At 45.5% G+C, this 23,337-nt stretch overlaps 1 protein-coding gene across 1 annotated transcript in view; it reads left to right on the top strand.

Moving 5' to 3' along the window:
• The window catches only part of LOC123991122 (cadherin-6-like), a 104,007-nt gene that overhangs the window by 42,414 nt on the left and 38,256 nt on the right, over positions 1 to 23,337 (top strand). The window contains exon 2 of the mRNA XM_046292347.1: positions 2,993 to 3,431. Coding sequence (XP_046148303.1) covers positions 3,195 to 3,431 — 237 coding nt within the window. The 5' untranslated portion in view covers positions 2,993 to 3,194. The remainder of the gene's footprint in view (positions 1 to 2,992; positions 3,432 to 23,337) is intronic.

The following is a 23,337-nucleotide window of genomic DNA, read 5'->3' as shown; positions in this document are numbered from 1 at the left end:
AGAGAGAGAGAGAGAGAGAGAGAGAGAGAGAGAGAGAGAGAGAGAGAGAGAGAGAGAGAGAGAGAGAGAGAGAGAGAGAGAGAGAGAGAGAGAGAGAGAGAGAGAGAGAGAGAGAGAGATGGGTGCAGGCTGCCCACTTTGGGCTCTTTAGAGTAGACACCCCAAACTGTAAGACATTTCTGTAATTTCAACAGTAACAACACTATAGAATGTACAGTAAAATATAAATGTGTTTTACAGAATTCATTATGGTATTGTGGGGAAATGTTGGCGGGGAAAGTGTGTGTGTGTGTTGAGGAGCTGAAGACTGGAGGTATTAGAAGGCTCTGAGAAGTGACCGCGGAGACCACATTGTATTTCCAACTACACTGCTGAGTCCTACAGCAAATCAATAGCTCCCAGTCCCCCTCGCTCCCTCACCATTGTCAATTAAGGAAATTCATCAAGTCAAGTGCATGGGGACTTGGGAAAGAGGAGGGTAAGAGGAGGGAAAGAGGAGGGAAATAGAAGAGAGGAAATAGAAGAGAGGAAATAGAAGAGCGGAAAGAGAAGGATGGAAAGAGAAGGATGGAAGAGCGGAAAGAGAAGGATGGAAAGAGAAGGATGGAAGAGCGGAAAGAGAAGGATGGAAAGAGAAGGATGGAAAGAGATGGAGGGAAATAGAAGAGAGGGAAATGAACACGCTCATAGGAACATTTAGATTTGAACCAGAGCTTTCCACGTGAGAGTTACTTAGAGAGAGATTGTGAGTGGGCTATGGGTTCGGGTACTCTAGTGCATCATAGGAAATAGGATTCCATTTGGGATGTGACCTATATTCCCGCCCTGGACATTATTAAAAGGATGACAGGCCGTCACTCTCACCTGCTGTCTGTTGTGACCAATGGTTCTTATTCCCCTGCTGAGACAGGCAAAGGACACATGCAAAGTGACTCCCGCATCGCAAGCGTCCGAAAATCCCTATGATAATGAATATCAGCTGAAGCGCATACAGCAGGCAAATTAGAGAAGAGGAGCTTTGACATAGGCTATAATAAACTGCAAGGCATGAGGAAAAAGAGAAAGGGGGACCTAACCCATCAACTTTTACCATTTAAGTTTTGCCTCATAAGGGGAAAGGAGGGTTGAAAGCAGGGAGGTGGGGCAGGAAGAGAATCCTTGGCTTGGATGGCTACAAGGAGAGAGAGAAGACAGGTAGGGTAATGGATGGGCTAGACACACACACACACACACACACACACACACACACACACACACACACACACACACACACACACACACACACACACACACACACACACACACACACACACACACACACACACACACACACACACACACACACAGCTCCTCTCCTGACTGTCCTGCTGACTCTGCTCTGACAGGACATTTCTACCTCTCCTTCACTCCCTCCATCTCTCCCTTTCTCTCTCCATCCTCTTTCTCCATCTCTCCCTTTCTCTCTCTATCCTCTCTCTCTGCCTAGTCTGACCCTCCCTCTCGCTCTCCATCTCTCCCTCCATCTCTGTCTCTGCCCACCCTACCCTGACCCTCCCTTCATCTCAATTTCAGCTTCTCTCTCCCTCTCAATGTGTCTTGACCATTCTGTCTTTCCCTCTCTCTTTCTAGCTCAATCTCCCTCCACTTTCTGCATGCAGGTCCAGATACTTTTTCCTTTTCGTCCTGTGAAAAGCAGAGCTGCTGTATAGCGGTCTGCATCTCTCTATCTGAGCCGAGCATGTATGTGTGTATCCCAAATGACAACCTATTCCCTGTATAGTGGACTACTTTGACCAGTAATAGTATTGGCCCTGGTCAAAAGTAGTGCATTATAGAGTGAATAAGGTTTGGGACACAATCTGTATGTGATAATGGTGCTGCTGGTTCCCAGTGTGCCCACTGATAACCCAGTGCCACACCCAGACAGGATTAATGAGCACCCAGACAGGAATAATGAGCACCCAGACAGGAATAATGAGCATAGGAGCATGTCCTTCCTCATGGACTGTTTTTTGAGTGAGTGAGTGAGTGAGTGAGTGAGTGAGTGAGTGAGTGAGTGAGTGAGTGAGTGAGTGAGTGAGTGAGTGAGTGAGTGAGTGAGTGAGTGAGTGAGTGAGTGAGTGAGTGAGAATGTGTGTGGCAGTGTGTGATCTTTGCTTTCAAGACAGGGCCCGATTGTGTGGTTTGCAAACAGCCATTTCGGGCACTGCATCACAGTGCCAGAGGCATCACTACAGACCCTGGTTCGATCCCGGGCTGTATCACAACTGGCTGTGATTGGGAGATCCATAGGGTGGCGCACAATTGGCCCAGCGTCATTCTGTTTAGGGGAGGGTTTGGCCGGGGTAGGCCGTCATTGTAAATAAGATTTTTTCTTAACTGACTTGCCTAGTTAAATCAAATATAATATTAAAACACAGTATCTTTATATTGATCTCAAAGTAATAAATTCAGGTTGACATTGCTCAGGGTCTCCATTGACAGCCTGCTGGCTCTGATAACGTGTTCCCACACAGATTGTTTAAAAAGATACATCAAGCTAAACATGCAGACCTGGCAGTCTATTAAATATGAATTCAGTTTAGTTTCTTAATTGAGATATGAGATATGATGTGTGGCAGTATACCCAGTATACCCTGTTCAAAGGAACTTACATTTTTTGTTTTACCCAATCACCCTCTGAATACCACACATACACAATCCATGTCTCAATTGTCTCAAGGCTTAAACATCCTTATTTAACCTGTCTCCTCCCCTTCAACTACACTTATTGAAGTGGATTTAACAAGTGACATCAATAAGGGATCATAGCTTTCACCTGGTCACTCTATATCATGGAAAGAGCAGGTGTCCTTAGTGTTTTATATATAATAGATGTGTAGAGGCAATTGGAAGTGTCATTTCTGAGAGAGATGCTACAGATTCCTACATTATCATAGCGGCAAACTGTTCTAACAGCACTAAGTTCCTGACTGTGTGTTCTATGTTCCAGATACTGGCTGGACCTGGGCCCTAACGGCAGACTGATGGCCCATGCTGCTGCTGCAGACCTACACCCAGACCAGGAGGAGTGACCCAATGACTAAATGTCTGACTAAAGACCACTGATCATTTCACACTAACACCCAGAGGGAAGAGACCATAAACTACAATCAAGCTGTGGTTGAAGCTTTGTAACTATTGACCTGGCAGTCATGTTGAGAGGCAGAACTGTCCTTCTCCTGCTGGTCCTCTGGGCGTACCTGTGTTCCCATGGGGACGGGCTGCGTGCCCTGAAGAGGACTATAGGGGGTCGGCGGGGGGTGGCGTTGACGCTGACGGGGCAGGATGCCAACGGAGTGCCTCTGAGACGCTCCAAACGAGGATGGATGTGGAATCAGTTCTTCCTGCTGGAGGAGTACACAGGGTTGGATAACCAGTATGTTGGAAAGGTACAGCATGATGTTAACTCTCTCTTTCACTCTTTTCTGTTTTCTTTTCATTATAATGAAAAATGTGATGTTGGTTGGTTGAATAAGACATGAATTTGTCAGTAATACACTCTTTCTGCAATATAATCCATACACCTCACGTGATTATTTCCCAGAGTGAATTCTGTTCGGGATACTATAACACCTAAACAATGATTTAGGTCAATTTAGCATTTTCCCCACTAATGGCCTACTAAAGGATTGGGAGAGGGGAAGCTGATCCTGAAGCTGTACCTAGGGGAAAGCTGTACCCGTAGTACTGCCTCCTAGGCTGAGTCAAATGTAGAGTTGTCTGATGTGTTTAGTGCTGACTGTCAGCAACTATATGTGGTAGCTCGGCCAATGTCCACTCCAGTTATAGTATCAAAGCATCCTACGGAGGTAGCGGACTAGCGGAGCCCTACAGCCAAACACACAGGCTTCTTACAGCCATTATTTGTTCAACAAAAAAACACAACTTTGACCTAGATAGCATTGCAGAGAGTATGCCTACAAGGAACAATATCAAAAAAGCCCATGCATTACATGCTAGACAAGAGAGTCAAGGAAGTCAAGATATCACTCTGTCGTACTGTGTGCTGTAATTGAGAAGACTATTAAAGTGAAGCATCCCAGCCATTTTAAGACGAGTGAGTGAGGAGGAAGAAAGTGAGGATGTTTTGTGAGGATTGGTATTTGTCACAATTGGCACCCTATTCCTTATATAGTGCATTAAAAGTAGTGCACTATATAGAAAATAGGGTGCCATTTGGGACGCAGACATGAATGAGTAGGGTATGTTTGCTTTGCATTCGTGACCGTGACGTCAGTCCCTCCCTCCGTCCGTCCAGAGGATAGAGTCACCCAACCCAAATGAGATTCCACAACACAACGACGTCCCCAAGTGAGACTTTCAGCCTGGCTTCTAAAAGGATTACACAGCTCGTGAACGAACGAAGCAGAGGAGGGATAGAACAAAAACGAGAAAATAGAAGAAAAGACGGTTAGACAGGAGAATAAATGAATAAATAAAGACAAGACAAATAATAAAAGAACGTATAAGACGTCCGACATCAAAAGTCAACCACGGGAGCATAATCAAAACACTTTATCTCCTTTGAGCACTGATTGATGTGGAGGCTCATCCTTTACTGTGTGAAGGACTAATAGACAGCACTCACACTCACAGCAACAAACCTTTGAGCTGCGGTGTGGCTGTGGGGATGGAACAAAAACATTTTCTCCAGTCGTTTCATCCTGAGCAGAAACACTTTGTTTCATTCCATTCCACTGCTCCGACCAGCAAAACAATGTTCCGAACCGGTTCGAACCCCAAAGAAATGAACGGTTTATATCGTTTCCTTTCTCTTCCTTATGAAATGTATGTTTTTCATATTTAGCGCCTTCAATTACTTCACCAATCAGTACTGGCAAGGTAGCTGTTTACATGCGTGATGGACAGACAAGTGTAGCTTATGGCGCAAGATGCCACCTTCATTTTATGGGTTATGGAGAGAGCGATAAAGGGTTATTAAGGAGGAGGGTTGAAGCGCTGGGCATCGTGTTATGACATGCATTATCCGAATTAGGTCCACAGAGCTATACCTAGGAGGAGCTTTTTTTATATATGCGTGGCCACGCTACTTCAAATCACACTGCGTATACCGCTTGCTCAGCCACACCAGTGTGTCGGAAGAAACACTGTTTGACTGATGACCGAAGTCAACTTGCAGGTGCACAAGCGTGCCACAAGGTGTTGCTAGAGCGCAATTAGTTAAGGAAAGCCCCCCTACTCCTACCTAGGATGACGCTGGGCCAATTGTGTGCCATCCTATGGGGCTCCCGATCAAACCCAGGCTGTAATGGCTCCTGAGCCCTGTGATGCAGTGCTTTTGACCGCTGCGTCACTCAGGGACTGAGGAGCGGCTTCTATGGAGGTCCTTTGAATGCCTTTTGAGCTTGAACTAGCCAGCTAACAAGCTTGCGTGTGCGGAGCGGCACCAGAATTTAAAAAAGTCTTACCTTTTTGTGGTTAATAAATTCAACGTTAAACGTGATAACTAGGCCTAAAGTATCATTAACTAGCATTGAAAAAGTTGATCAATTCTTCTCTAGCTAATTAATATATATCTTCCTATCTTCTGAATCACACTTGTACAGTAGCCTATGGTTTGAAGGGAGAAGGGGCAGGTTGCCTAGACACGCACACACACACTGGCAAAGATTTTCAGCTTGCAGGCAGACACTGGAATATGTTTCTGAGTGACAAAGTGGGAGCTTTGCATAGGTGCTTTTTTGCCCGTTTTTTTTGTGGGACGAGAGAAACATTTCTGGAACGTAAATTATTGTTATTAACCGGTTCCTGTGCTTTTCAAATAACGGTTCTGTTCCGGAACAGTATGGATCACTTTCATTCCAGGTTCTGTTCTGTTCCTTGAAAATGTTTGTTATTTTCCGGTTTTCGGTTCTGTTCCCTGAACCAGATCCAACCCCTGGTACAGATACACTGAGAAATCTGGTTGCCACAGTTGGAGGTTGTTCGTAGATTCTAATGCTCGTTAGTGGCCGGGAACTTGACTTTGAGCGAATCAGAGAGCACGATTCTCCATGTGGGGGAGCTGACAGAAGTGACAAGAAAAAGGTCAAATGAGGGAACTTTTCCCAGTGTAATCCACCCCCTTTTCATCAAAATTGTTCTAACTAAAACTATAAAGCTGTGAAATACATATTTTAAGTCTAGATATAAAAGGATTGGCGTGGTAAGTGCAGCACAATGCACACAACACTGCATGCTTTACCATGCTAGCTATCTAGAAAGAAAATGAAGAAATATTTTAATTCACTCTCCATTATCCCATACGGCAAGCGCCAGTTTGCTTGCTAGCTGATGTTAGCTAAATAGTTAGCATCTCAACAGCTAAACGGGCAGCTGCTTCATTAAAAAACAAATCCATTGAGAATGAATTATAATGTTGCTAACTACGCTAGTTATCTAGTTGTGGCCAACTGGTTAGTATCAACAAGAGTTTTCTACAAATTCTAGCTAGCTAGCAACAACATTAGCACAGCTTGCCAGTTAGCTTACATTAGCTACAGCAGGCCCAAGACTAGCATACAAGACTACCACCTTGTGGTCTGCAGTATTGAAGATTAAACGGTTCTATGTGAACAACAAAAAATTAACTGCCGACACTCTGGGCAGAGGTACTAAGTAGTCTACCTATCAGCAGTCAGATTTCTTTGTGTGTCTTACCCTTAAATTAAGAGGCTTTCTACTGAAGGTAGACACCAACAAGGCATCAAGCCATGGAGGAGTGTTTCACTTAATGAAGCCTCTCTGAGCGATGTGTGTTATCACACAAATACACACAGATTCCGGGACCTTTGCACACACACATGCACACAGTCTTGTACAGCTAACTTTATGGGGACACCAATCCAGTCCCATTCAAAACCATATTTCCCCTAAACCTAACCCGTACTCTTAACCCTAACCCAAACCCTGAAACTAACCCTAACACTAAACCTAGCTCCTAACCCTAAACCTAGTTCTAACCCTGACACTAATTCTAACCGTATCTCTACACACATTAGAAATAGCATTTGACATGTCCCCAGTTGGTCAAATTTTTGTTTGTTTACTATTCTTGTGGGGACTTCTGTTCCCCACAAGAATAGTTCCCCGCACGCACGCACACACGCACGCACGCACACACACACACACACACAAAGTCACATCACAGGCGCCAGAACAGAGCATCACAAAAGGGAAACCTTTTGTCATTGAGGTTGACTCTATCTGAGTGAGGGAACACAGCACAGAACAATAACATTGTTTTTTACAGAAGGAGACAATGAATTGGAAATAACACAATGGCAGGTTATAAACAAGGACTGAATCCCAAATGGCACCCTAAGGGCCCTCGTCAAAAGTATTGCACTATATAGGGACTAGGGTGCAATTGGGGATGCAACCAAGGAGTTGCTTCTCTTGCTTTAGACACACAGATAAAATTATGAAACTACTGCAGTTGAATTAGGTCCTCCTCTTCCCCCAGATTCCCCCTTATCCCTCATTTAAAACAGTTATTCTATAAACTCCATCTCCGGAGTTACTTTTATGATTTCTTTATTGGGTTCTGAAATGCTAACAAATGAAATCAGATGAAATCTCTCCCGAACAAAGGGGGGAATAAAACAAAGGCAGATGAATGAAGGGGAGGCATGAAAGGATGGAAAAGGAGAAAAATAAACGACTGGAGAAGTAGACCATAGCCCAGTCAGTGTTACTGGTTTAGTGCGTCCCTAATGGCACCCTATTCCCTACATAGTGCACTACATTTGACCAGAGCCCTATGGACACTTCTCAAAAGTAGTGCAGTAAATAGGAAATAGGGTTCCATTTGGGACGCATAAAATTGGTTGTTGTCTTGGTGTGTATGGGCCGGGTGGTTGGTTTTCCTGGAGGAAGAAAAGAGAATCATCGTACAGTGAGTCTCATTAGCAGTCGAGCCGCATATCGTACCTCAGAGAGCCTGGGCTGTCACTGGGGGAGAGTTTGTTTGCTTATTTCATTATTTTCCTGCTTTACCAAAGGGCACATTCCTAGTGAAAATGGTTAATGGCCTGTGGTTGAGGAGTATTTGTGCTGTACGATCATATCTCATAAAGTATTTACAGACCCTGATAGGCCCCAGTGGTTCGCTAGGCCTGGTGGGTATGGTCTCTTCCCGCATCCCGAGCAAGCAGTTATATTCTATCTATATTCTCCCCCGAGCTCCCCTCTGCTCCTCTCCCTTCACCACCCGGCCCTGCTTACCCCCACAGTAATGGGCCCGGAAATGAATGGGAAAAAAGCAAATTAGAGAAATAATAATGCACAGGGTTAGGCTGGCTCCCCACCCCTAGTTAGTCTAGCTGTGTTTGAGTCAGTGTCTGCCTGAAACATACATAGCTTGCATCCCAAATGGCACCCTATTCCTTACATAGTGCAATATGTTTGACCAGAGCCCTATGGGTGCTGGTCAAAAGTAGTGCACTTCATAGGGACTAGGGTGCCATTTGGGACAAACCTGTAGGCTATGTGGGAAGCAGTCCAGCCTCAGAGTCCCCAAGGGGGGGTGGCTCTTCTCTGTTCTCCGCTTCTTTTCATGCTCCCCCATCCCCAGCTGCTCACCTTGGCATAGAGAGGGGTATGAGTTTGTAATATGGCACACACAGAAGCTCTTTCTGTATCTGTGCCATGGAAACGCCTCGGTCTCCGGCAGCGACCTGGAGCACACATTTGCTGTGTTTGTTGATTAAGGCGATAACCCCCTGTCTGCCTAGTGTATGTGAGTGTGTGAGAGAGAGTGACAGAGAGACTCACATATGCCCTGGCCGTGAACAGAGTAACAGGCCCAAGCTCCACTAATGCAACCCCCCAAAGCCCCATCCTGTAACCTGAGAGGTAATTTATCAGATGCTCAACATGCTCTGCTCACACCTACTGTAAATGTCTGGGCCGAAATCAAATGAAAACAACACTATGGAACACAAATATTTTACTATCTCATCCTGGAATATACAAGGTCTGAGGTCATCTGCCTTTGGCCTAAAGAGCAGGAACCCAGACTTCATCAAATAAATTGGAAATACATTGCATCCTACAAGAAACATGGTATAGAGGAGACGGACCCACTGGTTGAAACGGGTGAAACAGGGAAGAAACTCAGGAGGTATGCTAATTATGTATAGAGCAGACCTATCCCACTCTGTACTATCTATATCCCCCAATAGAATCCCTATACTTTAACGATGACAGCTTCTCCATCCTAGAGAGGGAGATCTAACCATTTCTAGGCCCAGGGACATATAATGTACTAGTCTGTGGCAACCTAAATGCCAGAACTGGACAAGAACCTGACACCCTCAGCACACAGGGGGACAAACACCTACTTGGAGGTGACAGTATTCCCTCCCAAATATGCCCCCGACAAAACTATGACAAAATTGGCTTTTTACCAAATTACTTTATGACAGACAACATATTCACCCTGCACATCCTAATTGACAGACAAACAAACCCAAAACAAAGGCAAAGTTTGCTCATGCTTTGTTGACTTCAAGAAAGCGTTTCACTCTATGTGACATTAGGGTCTGCTATACAAATTGATGGAAAGTGGTGTTGGGGACAACATTATGAAATCCATGTGCACAAAAGTGTGCGGTTAAATTTGGCAGAAAATACACTTTTCTTTCCACGGGGCAATGGGGTGAGACAGGGATGCAACTTAAGCCCGACATCCTTCAATATATATATAAAAGAATTGTCAAGGGCACTAGAACAGTCTGCATCATCCAGACTAACCCTGCTAGAATATGAAGTCAAATGTCTACTGTTTGCACATTACCTAGTGCTTCTGTCCCCAACCAAGGAGGTTCTACAGCAGCACCTAGATCTTCTGCACAGATTCATTCAGGCTTGGGCCCTGACAGTACATCTCAGTAAAACAAAAATAATGGTGTTCCAAAAAAGGACCAGTTTCCTGGACCACAAATATAAATTCCATCTAGACGCCGTTGCCCTAGAGCACACAAAAACTGATATACCTCTGCCTAAACATCAGCGCCATAGATAACTTTCACAAAGCTGTGAACGATCTGAGAGACAAGGCAAGAAGGGCCTTCTATGACAACAAAAGGAACATAAAAATACTTGAATCAGTTATAAAAACCCATTGCCCTTTATGGTTGTGAATTCACTAAATGGGACAAACCACATTGAGACTCTGCATGCAGAATTCTGCAAAAATATCCTTTGGGTACAACGTAAAACACCAAATAATGCATGCAGAACAGAATTAAGCCGATACCTGCTAATTATCAAAATCCAGAAAAGATGCGCTCAATTCTAAAACGACCTAAAAGGAAGGGATTCCCAAACCTTCCATAACAAAGCCATCACCTACAGAGAGATGAACCTGGAGAAGAGTCCCCTAAGGAAGCTGGTCCTGGGGCTCTGTTCACAAACACAAACAGACCCCACAGAGCCACAGGACAGCAACACAATTAGACTCAATCAAATCATGTGAAAACAAAAAGATAATTACTTGACACATTGGAAAGAATGAACAAAAAAACTAGAATGCTATTTGGCCCTAAACAGAGAGTACACAATGGCAGAATACCTGACCGCTGTGACTGACCCAAAATTAAGGAAAGCTTTGACTATGTACAGACTCAGTGGGCCTTGCTATTGGGAAAGTTCGCCATAGGCAGACCTGGCTCTCAAGAGAAGACAAGCTATGTGCATACTGCCCACAACATGAGGCGGAAACTGAGCTAAACTGAGCTAACCTCCTGACACATATTTCCCTCAGATTACACAGACCCACAAAGAATTTGAAAAAAATCCAATTTTGATTAAACTCCTATATCTATTGGTTGAAATACCACAGTGTGCAATCATAGCAGAAAGATTTGTGACCTTTTGCCACAAGAAAAGGGCAACCAGTGAAGAACAAACACCATTGTAAATACAACCCATATGTATGTTTATTTATTTTCCCTTTTGTACTTTATATAGATGCACGTCGTTACAACAGTGTATATAGACATAATATGACATTTGAAATGTCTCTATTATTTTGGAACTTGTGTGAGTGTAATATTTAATGTTCACTTTGTTTATTTCACTTTTGTTTATCCATTTCACTTGCTTTGGCAATTTAAACATACGTTTCCCATGCCAATAAAGCCCCTTGAATTAAATTGAGAGAGACAGAGAGACAGAAAGATTATGGAACTTTATCAATGTGTCTCTCCTGTGTTTTGCATGCATGTGTGTGGTGTGTGTCTCCTGTGCGTCCCTCTGCGTTATGGGGTGTGATGAGGTCGGGCAGTGACGAGGCTGTTGAACATCTGTCTGACAGTGTTACAGGGAGTAGGACGAGATGTCTGAATAAGATACTAGGGGCCCGTCCCAAATGGCATCCTATTCCCTATATGATGGAATAATATAGTGCTCTGGTCAAAGTAGTGCAGTGTATAGGGCCTAGGGTGCTATTTGGGACACAGGTTAGGCCAATACTCCTACACTCCTCTCTCTCTCCTCTTTCCTCTCCCCTAACTGCTGTCAGTCAGAATCGTTTAAGACTTCTCTGTCCCGCTGAGTCAGCTGTGGAATCATATTATTTATCATTTCTCGTTGCTGTAGTTACTTTCTTTGTTCTGAATTCTGTCAGCAAGGTAATATTCAAATTAGAGGAGAAAATAAATTCAGCTGCAACATGAGTCCAAACTTTGAAAAAGTTTATTTGAATTATATGAAAGAAAAAATACACGCTTACTTGATTAATTCCCAACATGTTATTCTGAAATATATGTTTAACATTCAAGTGTTTATTTATTCAAATCTATTACAGTTTATTTTGAATTTACAATTGTTGCCAGGAAGGCTAGTTGTGTTGATATGAGCCAACTAAGTCCCTATGGACCCTAGTCAAAATTAGTGCACTACATAGGTGATAGATTGCCATTTGGGACATACTCAGACTATTGGCGGACACCACAGGGCTAAAAGGGTAACTAGCTTGTTGGACTACGGGTCTTGTCTAAAACCATAAGCATGCCCAATAATGCTGTGATACTCAAATGGCAGCCAAATGTGTCTACCATGACATGTGCTGTGCTAATAACATACATTAAACTGACAGAAAAAATAATACAACATTCCATCTCCTAATTTGCAGAATTAGTGTTAAAAATGTAAAAATAAATGTTTAATGTATTAATGAATATATTATTACAATTCATAAATGTCATGATTAATGCATCTTCCAAAGTTGATTTATTGATATACAGTATATCTTTATTTTATGGGGTGGGGTGGGGGAGGGGTAAATCAGATTTAATATTTTGCTGATTGATTGTGGCTTCTATCAGTGTAATTGGCTGCATCATTTCGAATCCACAAAGTTTGGACACACCTATTTTTTTATTCCTATTTTCTACATTGTAGAATCATAGTGAAGACATTCAACATATGAAATAACAGATATGGAATAATGTAGTAACCAAAAAATAAAAATGTGATAAACAAATCAAAATATATTTTACATTTGAGATTCCTCAAAGTTGCCACCCATTGCCTTGATGACAGCTTTGCACTCTCTTGGCATTCTCTCAACCAAATTCACGTGGAATGCTTTTCCAACAGTCTTGAAGGAGTTCCCAGATATGCTGAGCACTTGATGGCTGCTTTTCCTACACTCTGAGGTCCAACTCATCCCTTTCACGTTTGTTATATGGAGGAGACCAAGGCGTGATGTGAATACATACTTATTTAATGAAGAAAACACTAAACAAACTTACAAAAACAACCAAATGAATGTGATGCTATAATATAATCGTGCAGACACAGGCAACTAGACATAGACAATAACCCACAGAGAACCTAAGGAATATGGCTGCCTAAATATGGTTCCCAATCAGAGACAACGATAAACAGCTGCCTCTAATTAAGAACCAATCTAGGCAACCATAGACATACATAACACATAGACTAGTAAACACCCCCATAAACATACAAAAACCCTAGACAAGACAAAAACACATAAATCACCCTTGTCACATCCTGACCTAACCAAAATAATAAAGAAAACAAAGAATACTAAGGTCAGGGCTTGACAATCCCAAACCATCTCAATTGGGTTGACATCGGGTGATTGTGGAGGCCAGGTCATCTGATGCAGCACTCCATCACTCTCCTTCTTGGTCAAATAGCCCTTACACAGCCTGGAGGTGTGTTGGGTCATTGTCCAGTTGAAAAACAAATGATTGTCCCACTAAGCGCAAACCAGATGGGATGGCGGATCACCGCAGAATGCTGTGGTAGCTATGCTGGTTAAGTGTGCTTGAACTGTAAATAAATTACAGACAGTGTCACCAGGAAAGCACCCTCACACCTCCTCCATGCTTCACGTTGTGAACCACACATGCAGAGATCATCCATTCACAGACTCTGTGTCTCACTAAGATACGACGGTTGGAACCAAAATCTCAAATTTGGACTCAAGACCAAGGGACAGATTTCCGCCGGTCTAATGTCCATTGCTTGTGTTTCTTGGCCCAAGCAAGTCTCTTATTATTATTGGTGTCCTTTAGTAGTGGTTTCTTTGGAGCAATTCGACCATGAAGGCCTGATTCATACGGTCTCCTCTGAACAGTTGATGTTGAGATGTGTCTGTCACTTGAACTCTGTGAAGCATTTATTTGGGCTGCAATTTCTGAGGCTGGTAACTCTAATGAACTTATCCTCTGCAGCAGAGGTAACTCTGGATATTCCTTTCTTGTGGCGGTCCTCATGAGAGCTAGTTTCATCATAGCGCTTGATGGTTTTTGCGACTGCACTTTAAACTTTAAAAAGTTCTTGAGATTTTCTTAATAGACTGACCATCATGTCTTAAAGTAATTATGGACTGTTGTTTCTCTTTGGTTATTTGAGCTGTTCTTGCCATAATATGGACTTGGTATTTTACCAAATAGGGCTATCTTCTGTATACCACCCTACCTTGTCATAACACAACTTATTGTCTCAAACACATAAAAACTCTGCAAATTATGTCACGATCGTCATAATGAGTGGACCAAGATGCAGCGTGGTATGGTTCCATCCCCTTTATTATGAAGTGAAACTCAAAGAAATCAATAAATGCACAAAAAACTAAACGTGAAGCTGCTATAATGCTCCCAGGCAACTATACATAGTCAAGATCCCACAAAACACAAAGGGGAAATGGCCGCCTAAATATGATCCCTGATCAGAGACCACGATAAACAGCTGCCTCTGATTGGGAACCATGCTAGGCCAACATAGAAATATAATTACCTAGATGACACACCCCAACCTAACCAACATAGAAAATAGCTCTCTATTGTTAGGGCGTGACAAATGAACTTTTACCAAGGCATACCTGTTAATCGAAATCCATTCCAGGTGACTCCCTCATTTAGCTGGTTGAAAGAATGCCACGGGTGTGATGTCTTCACTATTATTCCACAATGTAGAAAATTGTAGAAATAAAGAAAAACCATTGAATGCATAGGTGTGTGCAAACCTTTGACTGGTACTGTATATCTTTAAATATATTTTCCTTCTTTATTATTTTTTCACAAACACTGACACCCTCCCCTAATTGGAGTATGCTAATGGTCAACAATAATTAGGCTTCCACTTCCAGCTTATACATTAATTTCATGGGCAGTATATTTTACGTTAGTTATTTTTGTTTGTTTTTAGTCCCAGCCTTCAGCTAACCTCAACTACTCCCATATGTATCTCTGAAGACCATCCAGTTTTATTTTCTAACTACCATATATTTTTCTACTGTGCTGGTATTTTTTACAAATGTTCTAAACCTTTCTATTCTCATAGTTTCATAGTTTGTGTAACGGTTTTCTTGAGTCGAAGGAGAGGCGGACCAAAAAGCAGCGTGGTGATTATTCATGTTTGTTTTTAACAAGAAAAACTATACATGAACCAACTACAAAACAATGAAATGTGAAAAAACCAGCCCTGTCTGGTGCAAACACAGAGACAGGAACAATCACCCACAAAACCCAACACCAAACAGGCTACCTAAATATGGTTCCCAATCAGAGACAATGACTAACACCTGCCTCTGATTGAGAACCATATCAGGCCAAACACAGAAACAGACAAACTAGACACACAACATAGAATGCCCACTCAGATCACACCCTGACCAAACAAAACATAGAAACATACAAAGCAAACTATGGTCATGGTGTGACAGTAACCCCCCCAAGGTGCGGACTCCGGCTGCAAAGCCTGAACCTATTGGTGAGGGTCTGGGTGGGCAGCTGTCCGCAGTGGCGGCTCTGGTGCTGGACGTGGCCCCCACTTCACCATAGTCTTAGTCCGCCCCATTGTCCGCTTCCGAGGCCTACTAATCAAGGCGACCCTTCTAAATGACCCCACTGGACTGAGGGGCAGCTCGGGACAGAGGGGCAGCTCGGGATAGAGGGGAAGCTCGCGACAGGAAGCTGTGGACAGAGGGGCGGAAGCTGTGGAAGGAGGGGCGGAAGCTCTGGACGGAGGGGCGGAAGCTCTGGACGGAGGGGCGGAAGCTCTGGACGGAGGGGCGGAAGCTCTGGACGGAGGGGCGGAAGCTCTGGACGGAGGGGCGGAAGCTCTGGACAGAGGGGCTCTGGCGCCTCTGGGCTGAGGCGCTCTGGCGCCTCTGGGCTGAGGGTCTCTGGCGCCTCTGGGCTGAGGGGCACTGGCGCCTCCTGGCTGACTGGCGCCTCCTGGCTGACTGGCGGCTCCTGGCTGACTGGCGGCACTGGCAGCTCCTTGCAGAATGGCGGCACCGGCGGCTCCTTGCAAACTGGCGGCACCGGCGGCTCCTTGCAGACTGGCGGCGCTGGGCAGACTGGCGGCACTGGCAGCGCCGGGCAGACGGGTAGCTCAGATGTCGCTGGGCAGACGGGAAGCTCCGGCAACGCTGGAGAGGAAGGCTCTGGCAGCGCTGGACTGAGGAGCTCTGGCGCCTCTGGAATGAGGGGCTCTGGCGTCTCTGGACTGAGGGGCGGGAGCTCTGGCAGCGCCGAACAGGCGGGAGACTCCGGCTGTGCTGCAGAGGAGGAAGGCTCTAGCAGCGCCGGAGAGGCAGGAGACTCCGGCAGCGCTGGAGAGGAGGGGATGAGATGGAGAGAAAGCCTGGTGCGGGGGCTGCCACCGGATGGCTGGTGCGTGAAGATGGTACCGGATAGACCGGACCGTGCAGGCACACTGGAGCTCTTGAGCACAGAGCCTGCCCGACCTTACCCGGGTTTAATGGTCCTGGTCGCCCTGCCAGTGCGGCGAGGTGGAATAGCCCGCACTGGGCTATGCAGGCGAAGCGGGGACACTGTGCGCAAGGCTGGTGCCATGTAAGCCGGCCCAAGGAGACGCACTGGAGACCAGATGCGTAGAGCCGGCTTCATGGCACTTGGCTTGATGCCCACTTTAGCCCGGCCGATACGCGGAGCTGGAATGTACCGCACCGGGCTATGCACCCGCACTGGGGACATTGTGCACTCCAAAGCATAACACGGTGCCTGTCCGGTCTCTCTAGCCCTCCGGTAAGCACAGGAAGTTGGCTCAGGTCTACTACCTGGCTTTGCCATACTTCCTGTGTGCCCCCCTCCAATACATTTTTGGGGCTGCCTCTCGGGCTTCCTTGCCAGCCTTGTTCCCTCATATCGCCGGCTCCTCTCCTCTCCTAGCTGCCTCCACCTGTTCCCATGGAAGGCGATCCTTTCCCGCCAGGATCTCCTCCCATGTGTAGCAACCCTTGCCATCCAATACATCGTCCCATGTCCATTCCTCTTTGCGCCGCTGTTGCCCGTTACCACGCCACTTGGTCCTGTTGTGGTGGGTGATTCTGTAACTGATTTCTTGTGTCGAAGGAGAGGCGGACCAAAATGCAGCGTGGTGATTATTCATGTTTGTTTTTAATAAGAAAAACTATACATGAACCAACTACAAAACAATGAAATGTGAAAAAAACAGCCCTATCTGGTGCAAACACAGAGACAGGAACAATCACCCACAAAACCCAACACCAAACAGGCTACCTGCCTCTGATTGAGAACCATATCAGGCCAAACACAGAAACAGACAAACTAGACACACAACATAGAATGCCCACTCAGCTCACACCCTGACCAAACAAAACATAGAAACAAACATACAAAGCAAACTATGGTCAGGGTGTGACAGTTTGTAAATTAAATATAAGAGTATTATAAGAGTATTATTATATTATTGATTGATTGACTAAGTGCTATTTGCAGAGTTAGCTCCAAGTATATGTTGCAATATTTCAGCTGTTATTGAGCATGTGTCCAAAAACAAGCAGTAACAAAACAAATTAACTACTGATTCTGTCTCTTTGCAACAAAATCAACAGAGCTGGGATGGTTAGTATTATATTTTAAATTGTAAAACTCAAAGTTTTGAATCTGGCATCGTTTTGTATAAATGTTTCATAAACCATGTGCCATGGAATCGGTACGTCGAAAAACTCCTCCCAACTATTTTGCAACCTGTACGGCACAGTTGTCCATTTTTTGGTCCTTACATGAAACTGGTATGATAAATAAAAAAGTATAATTTTCTTTAGCCAATTTTGGTCTTTAATGCAGGTCCGACAGACAAGTTCTTTACCTTCTCCCCTTTCCACTTGCCTCCTCCATTTTTACTGTAACGTTGCAATAAATTGGTTGTAATTTTGGATAGAGGAGACATTTCCAGATGTTATTCTTAACCTCATGTGTGACAACTCCACCAGTCCTATTTATGATATAATTTACAAAAATTGTCGTTTTAGATTATATTTCTCCCCCAAAAAAGTATTTTGATCAATTAGTATATTCAAGTTTAACCATAATATTTGTTATGGTATTTGTTCTGTCTTTTCCAGGAGATTAAACAAAAATGTCAACCAGTTTTTCTATTGCTTGTTTTAGCCAGTTCGTCAAATTTCTGCACTGCTAGAGCAGTCCGGTGAACTGTAAGTGCTGTTATTATGAAGTGGAAACGTCTAGGAGCAACAACGGCTCAGCCACAAAATGGTAGGCCACCCAAGCTCACAGAACGGGACCGCCAAATGCTGAAGAGTGTAGCACGGAAAAATCATCTGTCCTCAGTTGAAACATTCATGTCTGAGTTCCAAACTGCCTCTGGAAGCAATGTCAGCACAAGAACTGTCCGTCGGGAGCTTCATGAAATGGGTTTCCATGGCTGAGCAGCGGCACACAAAGCTAAGATCACTAAGCGCAATGCCAAGAGTTGGCTGGAGGGGTGTAAAGCTTTCCACCGTTGGACTCTGGGGGTATGTGCAATACCATCGGGGGTACGCCAAATAAACATGTGATTCACATTTTTTAATCACATTTTCAAACAGTCGATTTATATTTTCCAACGGGGCTATGCATTTGTGTGAGGTTTTTTTCTCGCCTGAGTAGCCTCGTTTCACTGCCAAAAATGTAATTAAATCATTTAGTGTTCAGCGAAATAATAACACAATGAAAAATACAGGTAGCCTAGTCGAATAATTAACATCCAATCACATTAAACGTTACTCTTTTGCAGGAATTCCACTAACTGTCGTATGTAGCCAAATGTAGCTGCTGCTCATTCCGTTTGCTCAAAAGGGCATAAATGGTTAAAAGAAGTAAGGCCTGCGTCCATAGAGACACATACCAGCTCTACCGGTAGTGCTGCTACTACCAACAGTACTACAGCTGCACCTGTCGACGACACAAGTTGTTCTGCTTCCACGAGCACATCCAATGCTAGCATCAGTAATTCTACATTTGTTGTTCGCCCATCAAGCATGGACATTGACAGTTGTGAATCTGATGCAGCCGAAGAGCTACTGCCCCCTTACTGCTGCACTGGAGAAACTATTACACTCAACTGAACGACTTGATTAGTGTAGTGTTAGCTAGCTACATAGCTGTCTTTGCTGTCTTCGTATCATCGTATCCAAGATAATTGTGTTGTTTAGGTTTAGAGTGTGTAGTCTTAGAGTGATTATCTTAATTTACCGAGGTTAGCTAGCCAGCTATTTGTCGTCCTTAACGTAGGAGACTCTGCTAGCTAGCCAACAGCTAGCCAACGTCTTCTGAATAGACTCAACAACCCGGTCGCATTCACAGGTAGTATCACATTTTCACTTCATTTCATTACAGTACAACGGTTTGATTTGTTTGATCGTAGCTAGCTACATAGCTAGCTACATAGCCGTCTTTGTATCAAAGATAATTGTGTAGTCTAGAGCGATTTTCTAGGTTCACTAGCCAGCTATTGTCGTTCTTTTAACGCAACGTAACGTAAACAACACTGCTAGCTAGTCAGCTAGCCCCCGAATAGCAACACTGCAGAAACTATTACACTCAACGGAACGACTTGATTAGTGTAGTGTCAACAACGCACCCACTGCCAGCTGGCCTACTTCAGCAGTTCTGTATCATTTTAATCATTTTAGTCAATAAGATTCTTGCTACGTAGCTTAACTTTCTGAACATTCGAGACGTGTAGTCCACTTGTCATTCCAAACTCCTTTGCATTAGCGTAGCCTCTTCTGTAGCCTGTCAACTATGTGTCTGTTTATCCCTGTTCTCTCCTCTCTGCACAGACCATACAAACGCTCTACACCGCGTGGCCGCGGCCACCCTACTCTGGTGGTCCCAGCACGCACGACCCACGTGGAGTTCCAGGTCTCCGGTAGCCTCTGGAACTGCCAATCTGCGGTCAACAAGGCAGAGTTCATCTCAGCCTATGCCTCCCTCCAGTCCCTCGACTTCTTGGCACTGACGGAAACATGGATCACCACAGACAACACTGCTACTCCTACTGCTCTCTCTTCGTCCGCCCACGTGTTCTCACACACCCCGAGAGCGTCTGGTCAGCGGGGTGGTGGCACCGGGATCCTCATCTCTCCCAAGTGGTCATTCTCTCTTTCTCCCCTTACCCATCTGTCTATCGCCTCCTTTGAATTCCATGCTGTCACAGTTACTAGCCCTTTCAAGCTTAACATCCTTATCATTTATCGCCCTCCAGGTTCCCTCGGAGAGTTCATCAATGAGCTTGATGCCTTGATAAGCTCCTTTCCCGAGGACGGCTCACCTCTCACAGTTCTGGGCGACTTTAACCTCCCCACGTCTACCTTTGACTCTTTCCTCTCTGCCTCCTTCTTTCCACTCCTCTCCTCTTTTGACCTCACCCTCTCACCTTCCCCCCCTACTCACAAGGCAGGCAATACGCTCGACCTCATCTTTACTAGATGCTGTTCTTCCACTAACCTCATTGCAACTCCCCTCCAAGTCTCCGACCACTACCTTGTATCCTTTTCCCTCTCGCTCTCATCCAACACCTCCCACACTGCCCCTACTCGGATGGTATCGCGCCGTCCCAACCTTCGCTCTCTCTCCCCCGCTACTCTCTCCTCTTCCATCCTATCATCTCTTCCCTCCGCTCAAACCTTCTCCCACCTATCTCCTGATTCTGCCTCCTCAACCCTCCTCTCCTCCCTCTCTGCATCCCTTGACTCTCTATGTCCCCTATCCTCCAGGCCGGCTCGGTCCTCCCCTCCCGCTCCGTGGCTCGATGACTCATTGCGAGTTCACAGAACAGGGCTCCGGGCAGCCGAGCGGAAATGGAGGAAAACTCGCCTCCCTGCGGACCTGGCATCCTTTCACTCCCTCCTCTCTACATTTTCCTCCTCTGTCTCTGCTGCTAAAGCCACTTTCTACCACGCTAAATTCCAAGCATCTGCCTCTAACCCTAGGAAGCTCTTTGCCACCTTCTCCTCCCTCCTGAATCCTCCCCCCCCTCCCCCTCCTCCCTCTCTGCAGATGACTTCGTCAACCATTTTGAAAAGAAGGTCGACGACATCCGATCCTCGTTTGCTAAGTCAAACGACACCGCTGGTTCTGCTCACACTGCCCTACCCTGTGCTCTGACCTCTTTCTCCCTCTCTCTCCAGATGAAATCTCGCGTCTTGTGACGGCCGGCCGCCCAACAACCTGCCCGCTTGACCCTATCCCCTCCTCTCTTCTCCAGACCATTTCCGGAGACCTTCTCCCTTACCTCACCTCGCTCATCAACTCATCCCTGACCGCTGGCTACGTCCCTTCCGTCTTCAAGAGAGCGAGAGTTGCACCCCTTCTGAAAAAACCTACACTCGATCCCTCCGATGTCAACAATTACAGACCAGTATCCCTTCTTTCTTTTCTCTCCAAAACTCTTGAACGTGCCGTCCTTGGCCAGCTCTCCCGCTATCTCTCTCTGAATGACCTTCTTGATCCAAATCAGTCAGGTTTCAAGACTAGTCATTCAACTGAGACTGCTCTCCTCTGTATCACGGAGGCGCTCCGCACTGCTAAAGCTAACTCTCTCTCCTCTGCTCTCATCCTTCTAGATCTATCGGCTGCCTTCGATACTGTGAACCATCAGATCCTCCTCTCCACCCTCTCCGAGTTGGGCATCTCCGGCGCGGCCCACGCTTGGATTGCGTCCTACCTGACAGGTCGCTCCTACCAGGTGGCGTGGCGAGAATCTGTCTCCTCACCACGCGCTCTCACCACTGGTGTCCCCCAGGGCTCTGTTCTTGGCCCTCTCCTTTTCTCGCTATACACCAAGTCACTTGGCTCTGTCATAACCTCACATGGTCTCTCTTATCATTGCTATGCAGACGACACACAATTAATCTTCTCCTTTCCCCCTTCTGATGACCAGGTGGCGAATCGCATCTCTGCATGTCTGGCAGACATATCAGTGTGGATGACTGATCACCACCTCAAGCTGAACCTCGGCAAGACGGAGCTGCTCTTCCTCCCGGGGAAGGACTGCCCGTTCCATGATCTCGCCATCACGGTTGACAACTCCATTGTGTCCTCCTCCCAGAGCGCCAAGAACCTTGGTGTGATCCTGGACAACACCCTGTCGTTCTCAACCAACATCAAGGCGGTGGCCCGTTCCTGTAGGTTCATGCTCTACAACATCCGCAAAGTAGGACCCTGCCTCACACAGGAAGCGGCGCAGGTCCTAATCCAGGCACTTGTCATCTCCCGTCTGGATTACTGCAACTCGCTGTTGGCTGGGCTCCCTGCCTGTGCCATTAAACCCCTTCAACTCATCCAGAACGCCGCAGCCTGTCTGGTGTTCAACCTTCCCAAGTTCTCTCACGTCACCCCGCTCCTCCGTTCTCTCCACTGGCTTCCAGTTGAAGCTCGCATCCGCTACAAGACCATGGTGCTTGCCTACGGAGCTGTGAGGGGAACGGCACCTCAGTACCTCCAGGCTCTGATCAGGCCCTACACCCAAACAAGGGCACTGCGTTCATCCACCTCTGGCCTGCTCGCCTCCCTACCACTGAGGAAGTACAGCTCCCGCTCAGCCCAGTCAAAACTGTTCGCTGCCCTGGCCCCCCAATGGTGGAACAAACTCCCTCACGACGCCAGGACAGCGGAGTCAATCACCACCTTCCAGAGACACCTGAAACCCCACCTCTTTAAGGAATACCTAGGATAATAAGTAATCCCTCTCACCCCACCCCACCCCCCCTTAAGTTTTAGATGCACTATTGTAAAGTGACTGTTCCACTGGATGTCATAAGGTGAATGCCCCAATTTGTAAGTCGCTCTGGATAAGAGCGTCTGCTAAATGACTTAAATGTAATGTAAATGTACCCAGGAAAGCACCGAACAACAGACAGGGATGTTGGACCATTGAAGAGGCGCAAATATGATGAGAACTACATTGATTTGGGGTTCACTTATATTGGGAGTAGTGCCTTTCCTCAGCAGCAGTGTGTTATATGTGCAAAAGTACTATCTCACAACTCGATGAAACCTTCACTTTTGTAACAGACATTTAGAAACAAAATATGCCAATTTGAAAAATAAGTCACAGGACTTTTTTGAGCCAGAATTAAGATGACATTTGAGTAGTAAGACATGTATAAAAGCAACAGATACCATTAATAAGAAAGGTCTAGATGCATCTTATGGTGAGCTACCGAGTGGCGAGGACAGGCAAGCCCCATACTGTTGTGGGGGTGCAAGCAGTTGGTCCCGACGCCACTTGGGTAAACTGCAGCATCCACCGAGAAACTCTTGCTGCTAAGGGAATACCTGACAGCTTGAAATATGTTTTGGACACTACAGTGAAAATGGTTAACTTCGTTAAAGCAAGGCCCCTGAACTCTCAAGTATTTTCTGCACTATGCAATGTAATGGACAGCGACCATGTAATGCTTTTACAACACAGAAGTGCTCTGATTATCAAGCAAAGTAAAGTTGACACATTTTTTTTAAATTGAGAGACGAGCTT

The sequence above is a fragment of the Oncorhynchus gorbuscha genome, linkage group LG12 (assembly GCF_021184085.1).
Source record: "Oncorhynchus gorbuscha isolate QuinsamMale2020 ecotype Even-year linkage group LG12, OgorEven_v1.0, whole genome shotgun sequence".
In the NCBI taxonomy this organism is placed as follows: Eukaryota; Metazoa; Chordata; class Actinopteri; order Salmoniformes; family Salmonidae; genus Oncorhynchus; species Oncorhynchus gorbuscha.
Note: the sequence above shows the minus strand (reverse complement) of the source record. Positions and strands in the feature narration are given on the sequence as shown.